General features: G+C 37.3%; 1 protein-coding gene and 1 pseudogene across 12 annotated transcripts; both read right to left on the bottom strand.

Annotated features, from left to right (window-relative positions):
• On the bottom strand, positions 1–1,082 carry LOC112172252 (annotated as a pseudogene).
• Positions 1,083–2,796: 1,714 nt separating this feature from the next.
• LOC112181805 (DNA-directed primase/polymerase protein) lies at positions 2,797–6,908 on the bottom strand. 12 transcript variants are annotated; one of them, XM_040510723.1, is made up of 14 exons: positions 6,764–6,908; positions 6,440–6,573; positions 6,033–6,205; positions 5,791–5,946; positions 5,639–5,690; positions 5,351–5,525; positions 5,080–5,162; positions 4,575–4,805; positions 4,336–4,473; positions 4,028–4,184; positions 3,845–3,952; positions 3,600–3,665; positions 3,307–3,506; positions 2,797–3,163 (listed from the first exon to the last, which is right to left on the bottom strand). In XM_040510723.1, the coding sequence occupies exons 1-14, from the start codon at positions 6,816–6,818 to the stop codon at positions 3,095–3,097; spliced, it is 1,797 nt and encodes a 598-aa protein (XP_040366657.1). In that variant the 5' UTR covers positions 6,819–6,908; the 3' UTR covers positions 2,797–3,094. The 12 variants fall into 12 exon arrangements, 11 of the variants coding, with proteins under 11 accessions (XP_040366657.1, XP_040366084.1, XP_040367333.1 ...); XM_040510150.1 differs by having other exon boundaries at positions 2,801–3,163; positions 6,033–6,214; XM_040511399.1 differs by having other exon boundaries at positions 2,801–3,163; positions 4,336–4,452; positions 6,033–6,214.
• Positions 6,909–8,088: the final 1,180 nt, after the last annotated feature.

Raw genomic sequence — 8,088 nt, 5'->3', positions numbered from 1 at the left:
TTATTTCATACACCATGTGTTGCAAGAATATATATCCACAACTGCATAACCAATCAACTTGAACACATTAATCTCCTCAAAACTTCTCCTCCTAGCCTTCTCTCCTCCAATCAACTCCACTAGCATCCCACACACATTACCCTTCTCGATCACACCTCTCTCGAAAGCTCCAACCGACTCCCCAGCCTTCTCCAAATGGCCTCATCATCACGCTCCATTAAATGCTGGAACTGTCCAACTAATTCTAAATGAGCTCCCACCTTCAGCCTCTCCCTCTTCACCAACGCCACCTCCGGATTCGTGACGCAACTCACAATGTCCCTAATCCCCGTTGCCTTATCCAAACTCCATCCCAATCCCCAGTGCTCTCGCCTTCTCTTCCGTCATGTTGGGCTGTTCCATATGATCACTCCAAATCAGGCCTCGCCGCAAGATGTGCCCTGATCAAATGAGGTGCCAGAGCACCGGCTCCGATCATGGCCAAAACCTCACCGTCATTTCTTAAGAGAATTTTGGAAGCCAAGCCGGAGACGCAGGCGATGCGGTAGAGAGTGAGAGCAATGCCTTCCATGGTGGCTAGGGTTTGGCTAGAGGTGGAGCAAAAAAAAACATAGCTGCCATGGATTCCGGGAAGTTGACGGTGGAGTTAAGGGGGCAGTAGGTGACAAGCTTGACGCCGACATAGGGGAAGAAGGGGAAGGATACCAGGACACGAGGAGGGGGAAGAGGTGGGCGACACAGCCTAGCTTTGGCGGATTGGGGAGCAGAGGGAGGAGGCATGGAGATGGTGGGGAGGGAAGAGTGGAAGTGGTTGATTAGGGTTTGCTAAGAGAGGATAGAGTGTAAGGAAGCGGTGGTGATGAAGACTGGGATTGTCTGGCGGTGGTGATGAAGACTGGGATTGTCTGGTGGTGGTGGATGAAGAAGCCATTGTATACTTATATACTTCTCGGTCAAATAAGATTTTCCACTTTTTTAATATAATTTATCCAACAAAATTCATTATTATCTATACTATTATTAAGAGAAGGGACTTTATTAGCCAAAATGCACATGAAATTACATATGGATCCTTACATCATATATTAATTTTAAATTATATTTAATAACTAAGGGATAAGAAGGTAAATATATAACAAAATTAAAATTGAAAAAAATAATAAAACAATAATTTACTTATCTGCAGATAACTTCTCACTTACCCACTATGTGCATTTCATCTAAGACAAAACTTCCCACTATTTGTAATAACACCCCACTTATTTTGAAAAAAGCTTTTCCATATCTATTTAATTAATAATTATTCACACCCGTCGGGTGTGTTTTGTTCTAGTTATTTTTTAATCAAGGTTAATTTTAGAGTAAATTACCACTAGCTACAATGGACTAGTGTTCTTCCCATAGCAAGATTCATAAATTGCAGACCATGCCATGCAGTCAGTTTTAAGAGTAACGACCCGATTACATAAAATGAAACAGCCCACCAAGTTCTAATTAATCACAACAATTGCCACAATCTTCACTTTAGATTCCTCCCAAAATAAAACCCGTGAAATCATTTCTCCCAAATCAAAACTCTCTCTTCCATTTCGGCGAAGCTAGGTAGGCGGCAAAGCAAGGCAAAGAAGCAAGATGATGAAGTTAGCGTCGAATCAAAAAGCGAAACTAGGGTTTGGTCCCGGCATAAGAATCCATAATCGAGCAGAGTGTGCGAAGCTAGAGATTGCTCCCAATCTACAAATTTTCATTGATGAAGGCATCGAAATTAGGGTTTGTTCCCGACCGACAAATCTACAGTTGAGCAAGGTGATGAAGCTACTGATTGCTCTCAGTCTGCAAATTAATCATCGAGCAAGGAGGTCATCATTATTTGAGATCAATCGCTTTAGTTTCTAAGTGCCAGTAGCTTTAATTTTTTAGATTTGTTTGTTATGATGAAAATTGATGAGTTATGTGATTAAGAATAGTAAAAGAACAAATTTTATGAGCTTAGTGAAAGCAACCAGCACTAAAATGCTGCACTATGTGCAATTTACAATTATATGAAACCTCTCAAGATCAATAGCTTTAGTTTATGAGGGTCAGTAGCTTTGGTTTATAAGATTTGTTTGTTACGACGGAAATTTATGAGTTTTGTTATTAGGAATAGTAAATGAGCTTATTGATGCTCCAATATGTGCAATCTAGGATGTCACGCCCCCAAATCCAAGGCCAATATTGTACTGAAATATGGCTCGTGAATCTGTGACGTGAGTCAAAACAAATAAAATTTTCTTCTTGAATAAATCGATAGGAATTAAAAGAAATTATATACATGTCTGAACAGTACTTTTATTAGAAAACAAAATCATTATTATCTTTACAAAATCAAAGTTTAGCAAGAAAATTCAAAACATTACACATATTCACTAGAGATAGTAGTAGAAAAACATTCTTTTATCTAGTAGGTTCATCCCATTTCCCCAAGTATCTACTCAATACCTGAAAACAAGAAGGTGTAACATCATGAGCAACACAAGCCCAGTAAGTACACAACTTACATTCTTATATTAATGTATCTTATAAGAAATCAAACTGAACAACCAAGTAAAAATGTACCTAGAACCATTTATACGTTTGTACCAGTTCTTAAATATGTATATGTATATGTATACACACAACATACGCATATATATTCAAATATATTCATCTGCATGAATGTTTATGAGACTAGAAATAAATCACATAGTCACAACTCCTTATTGAACCAACAAATATTGCAGCATTAATATGTGAAATGACCTCAAAGCAATGCATGCTCGATTCTCTTTTCATTTGACATCGTAACATATTAATAATATAGCGAACATATATTTGATCAAAATAATATAAGTACATTTCTCTTCTTTGTGAATATTTCAGATTAACTGGTTACAATTCATAAATCCACGTGCTAGGGTCCACTATACAAAAGTACTAGTAAGCCGCAACATACTGAGGACACTACCAAAGTATGTATACTTAAGGTCGGCACTTCAGTGCACTATCTATAGGGACTAGGGCCCAGGCTAACTTCTCATTATCGAGACAAAGGGCGTGGATTTTGAATCAGTTATTAGTGCGTTAGTGCAACTTGGGAAGCAGCAGAAGTCCACCAGTCGTCATATTTTGGATCCATGTATTCCTATTTGTGGAAGGAAATGGGAAAACTCAGATTACAAGAAACTTCGGACAAAAAAGAAGAGAATTGAAATTGTCTGTAGTGATGGCATAATTTTGGCTATGAACCAAACATGCAAATTAATGACACGGAAGATTTAGTCCCACCGGATTGCTGAGCTCTAATGAATTCTGCTTATTTTCAACTTCATCTGCAACTCTTATAGCTTCAAGCCACCATGAATCTGTAACGCCGCTGCTTGCCGTGTTCTCATCATCAAAAAAAACACGTTCATGATCTTTTTGACATTCATACACCATGTCAGGGACAATATTCCATGGAATCGGACGTGATGGAGAACGGTAGCCTGGTGTCATATATATGCAAGTTGAGAGCAAGTCACTTATTCATTGGAGAGAGCCAAAGTAGATAAACGTACACGATATTAACTTTTCCTCACCTCTGCAGTCGGGATCATGACATTTCTGATAATAAACACCCTTTCTGAGGTCAGCAATGTATATCACTAACCAACAGAATGAATATGAATATTAGCTCTTACATTATAAGAAAGAGTGGGGAGGGGAAGTGCCAGACAAAATGCAGCTGCAAATTCCACATATGTATGAAGAGAACGAACACAGTAGGACTTTGAAATATGAAGTGCATAAGATACAATGTAATGCAACAATGTATAGGCTTTACCATGATTGCTTTTGTGCTGTCTGCCAATTCGCTCACAGTATCTGTTTCTTGACATGCTGTAGACCATGAGTCCAAACTCTGAGAACCAATACCAGCTGCGAATTTTACCTAGAATTGCAGCAAGTTATATATTTGAGGACAGAAGAAGAACAAATATTTCTAAAGCAGGCTACAAGTTAGCACCTGAGACATTTCCAATTGTAGCAACAAATTCTACAAATGCATCCAAAGCTGGAAATGGAGATTTCCCCAGGAAGTATGTTGCTGAAGCATCACTGGTGCAACCATTCAATGCAAATTCTTGGGGCCAACTGTAAGATTTTCCAAAACTAGGGTTGACCTGCATAAGAAAGAATTTATCTAGTCAATACGATATATTGCCACTTAAAGAAGTATAAAAATGCTATAGATTGTCCTCAAAATAAATGTCAAGACTCGAGAAGTTTGGCATGTAATCAAACTAAAAAGTAAACGTCTGAACTCTAATATACCTCTGTATCAAAATGCAGGGTCTTTATACAATCAAGATCAGATTTGCAGACTAGAAGCTTCTCACAATCAACTTCCAAATTGCAGATCAAAGACGCCATGAACATCTCCTCTTCAGACTGCTGTTGGAAACCATAACTTTGATCATAAGATATATCATAGTTAAAGAAGCACTAGATATCAAAACATTGGTAAGAAAAGGCCAGGTGTCAGATACCATTTAGAAGGGTGGGTAGCATACCATCATGTCCTTAGCTTTGAAGCGCCCAGTAGGTAGAAGCACTGAATTCTTCCCTGCCTTTGATGATAGAGCTAAACGAAAACAACGATTCCTGGTATACACAGCAGTGTCCACAAATAGGTGACTAAAGTCTGCAGAGCTTGAATCTTTTCTAATAAACAAATTCTCAAATCTTCCATCCCTCCCTTTTGCACTTGATATCCGTGAGCATATCTGATAATATGTCATCATATAGTGACAAGAGTTGGTATTTCTATAGGGAAAAGTAAATGAAAGAACCGTAGTAAATGAAGTAGCTATCTGTTCATCACTAGAAAAGGAGGCTATATGCAATGTAGAATTTGCTTCTTGCTTATAATCTCTGTTATATTTTTACTTGGCAAATATAAATTAAAAAAGGAAAGGATGAGAATTAATGATCATAATATAATGATAAATTACAGACTCAATTTCCATTAATGAAGAGAAGTGGCACAAAATTTCGGTCATCTTCATCAACACATACCTCGGTGACAAATGCACCTACATGTGAGTTGTCCTTAAAAGCAGTCTTCTGAATGCGAATAATTAAATGTCGAGAGAACTTTGCTGCACAGGGGCACAAATACAACAACGAGTTTCAAAAACCAAGCAAATAATGAACCTAATTGCAATATATAACATACGTTTATGTTGTAATATGGAGAACAAATGCACTGTACCAACCTAATTACAATTATAGTATTTGTTTATAAGATTTCACGAATATCCAGCCAAGCGATAGTCATGCACTGTACCTTCAGTAGAGGAATCAAGTTCCAATATCCATTCCATGTTCCCCTGAATAGAATACTTTTCAAGCAAGGCTTCAAAAACAACTGATATTAAAAGATCAACCATTTCATCTCCATTTCTGTTTCCATTGTCTTTCTTATTGAACTCCAGGTCAAAATAAAGGTGGCATGGTAAACCCTGACAACAATGCATACAAAATTTTAGGAACCACAGCCTAAAAAAGCATCTAATGTTGATGACTATGGTACTCACACTTTCTTTTATTGATGAAAAGAAAGAAAAATTGTCACCTCCTGAATGACTTCGTAATGGTGACGAAACTTGGACTCCATAATCTTGTACCTGAAATTAAAGACAAACAGTACAAATACATCAAGAAGAGAATACCTCAGATAACGATAAAGTACATATATTTGTAGAAGAACACATAGAAAGGGCAAACCTTCTCCAAAACTCATTATAACTTGAAACAAGGAACCTTCTTTGTCCACTGAAGTGATCTTGATAACTAAAAACGTGAACATTCTCGTGCCGTTTGGCAAACTGCATTGCTTCCTCCTGCCTTGGAAATGTAGCCCATACTTCCTTCCTAAACAGACTAAAAACAAGGGTCAAGTCAAATTGTAAAAGCCAGAAGAAAATGTCTTAAAGCAGTAAAAGCTGGAAGAATAACTACACATATACCTTGAGCTCAATCGTTTCTGTGCAGTGAGATCAACACGTATCTCACGTAACACTCGCAGCAACAATCTTGATGGTTGCTTTGGAGGTACACCATGTGGAGACCCATAAAATACAACCGGAGATAACTGCTTCCTCCGATTAAAGCTTTTTGCTTCGACTGTTGTAGAACCACCCTGAACAAGCTATAATACATATTTTAGATAACCAAATCATGCAAGAAAAGGACACTCCATGAAGTAAGCATACTCAAACATAGAACATGAATTCTTCTGAGTTAATTGCATACAGACACCACTGAACTAATGCAACATTGTTTATTTTCCGATCAATTTTCTGATTCTACCGCAGAATCCCCAATATAGTAAAAACCATTAAAGCATGAAATGCAACAAATTCAGAGTATATACTTTTTCTGCAGAAAGCTGTAAATCTGATGAGATTTTCTTTATCTGCTCCGGCGACCGCGGAGAATCGACTTCCTGGGCTTTACTCCTCTGAATCGGTTGCCTCTTGATTCTCTTTCTCTCTCTCAAAGCAGATGCTGAAACACAAGAAAAGATTGTAACTTTTTGGAAAACCCAAGAATCAAAGCAAAACCCAAATCAGCAATGAACCCAATTACTCAGATAGTAAGCTCATTACCGAATCTTGAATTCCCCAATCCAAGTCTTCAAATTTCAAATCCCTAATTCTACGAATTTGAAAGAAGATGAGAGAGAGAGAGAGCTTACGTGGTGGTGAGATGCCGCACTTGAAGCACTCGAACAACCGATCAACGTCGTCCATGGACACTCTTCACCGTCGTCTTGATTTTCAAGCACTTCAATTTTTTACCCTTTTTTCTAATTTGGGGTTTTGTTTGTAGGTTTAAAAATAAACCGTGCACTCTTTCTTAAACAGGCGGGAATTTGAAATTTTGGTTCCGGTTATACTTAATTACAAAATTGCCATTCACCCCCATATTTTTGTAGAAAGCAATTGAAGGACAATTGATAGGAGAAATTGCAGGAATAATGGAAAGGTGTGTGCTAAATTTCAGTGGAGGTTGATGTTAGTATTCCGGGTCATGTTATATAATTTATATGGTATGAGTCCATCTTTTGTATATTATCCATCATGTTTTGTATAAACGTGTGTGTGAGTATTGTACGTATTTTCTCTAATCATTGAATTTTTTATTTTTTTTCCATCTGTCAAATGAGTAAAATTCTTGAGTTGATGATGTCTGGCTCAACAACTGATCGTAAAATGTTCGATTAAGTGAATTGGAAGGTTGTTGATGTATCAGTTGTAATAACCTATCAATCTAATGTTGGTCTTCAAACCAATTAAGGAGCTTGCTACTATTATTTTAAGACAAGAAGAAGAAGAAGAAGAAACTAACATACTTGATTCTGCTTGGACTATGGAGAGTAGTATTATTTTGTATCATTTATATATGCGTCAACTGTCCCATTAATCAATTTGATAATTAGTTTCTTGAGGTGTTAACTGTCCATATCTGACTTGATTAGAATTCAACATTGTGTGTAACACTTGTTCATTATCAACAGCTATCTCAGCACTGGCTCTTCGCGATAGTTTTCATTCTTCAATCACTTAATAAGGATTTGTAATGACAATGGGTGATTATTGGTCATAGGAGAATTGGGATATCGATATCAGATATATGAACTGCCTCAGTTACTGAGGTTCAAATGTGCATCTCTGACTAGGACTAAAAGTAATATAGGTTTTCTGCAGAACTTGAGGCAGTAGTTAGCATTATGAACACAAGAGGACAAAGATACAGACTGTTGCAAACTTGCAATTGCATTTTGGATTTTGGCTTCTCATAATAACTCATACGATATCTTATAGAATTCATGTTCCCTTTTTCAACTTTGTGTCTCTATAAAGCCGGCCCTATATATACACCATCATATAATTGATCTCCATTGCATCGTCTCTTTTCCTTGTTACATTTGTACTGAACTTAGCAATGATACTCAAAGAGCAATGACATGCCATATGTTGCGAGAACCTTTTCAGGATTTTTCTAGCTATCTGTATCGTC

This window comes from Rosa chinensis, chromosome 1 (assembly GCF_002994745.2).
Source record: "Rosa chinensis cultivar Old Blush chromosome 1, RchiOBHm-V2, whole genome shotgun sequence".
Classification (NCBI taxonomy): Eukaryota; Viridiplantae; Streptophyta; class Magnoliopsida; order Rosales; family Rosaceae; genus Rosa; species Rosa chinensis.
This window is presented reverse-complemented; position numbering and strand designations above follow the sequence as displayed.

What these genes read in the sequence shown, in the direction of transcription:
- LOC112181805 (XM_040510150.1), bottom strand. Translation starts at nt 6,818, where the DNA reads ATGGACGACGTTGATCGGTTGTTCGAGTGCTTCAAGTGCGGCATCTCA. An exon ending in CAGAAACGATTGAGCTCAAG is followed by an intron (nt 5,947 to 6,032) that starts GTATATGTGTAG and finishes CCTTGTTTTTAG; the next exon opens with TCTGTTTAGGAAGGAAGTAT. An exon ending in CATTAGAGCTCAGCAATCCG is followed by an intron (nt 3,164 to 3,306) that starts GTGGGACTAAAT and finishes TTCCACAAATAG; the next exon opens with GAATACATGGATCCAAAATA.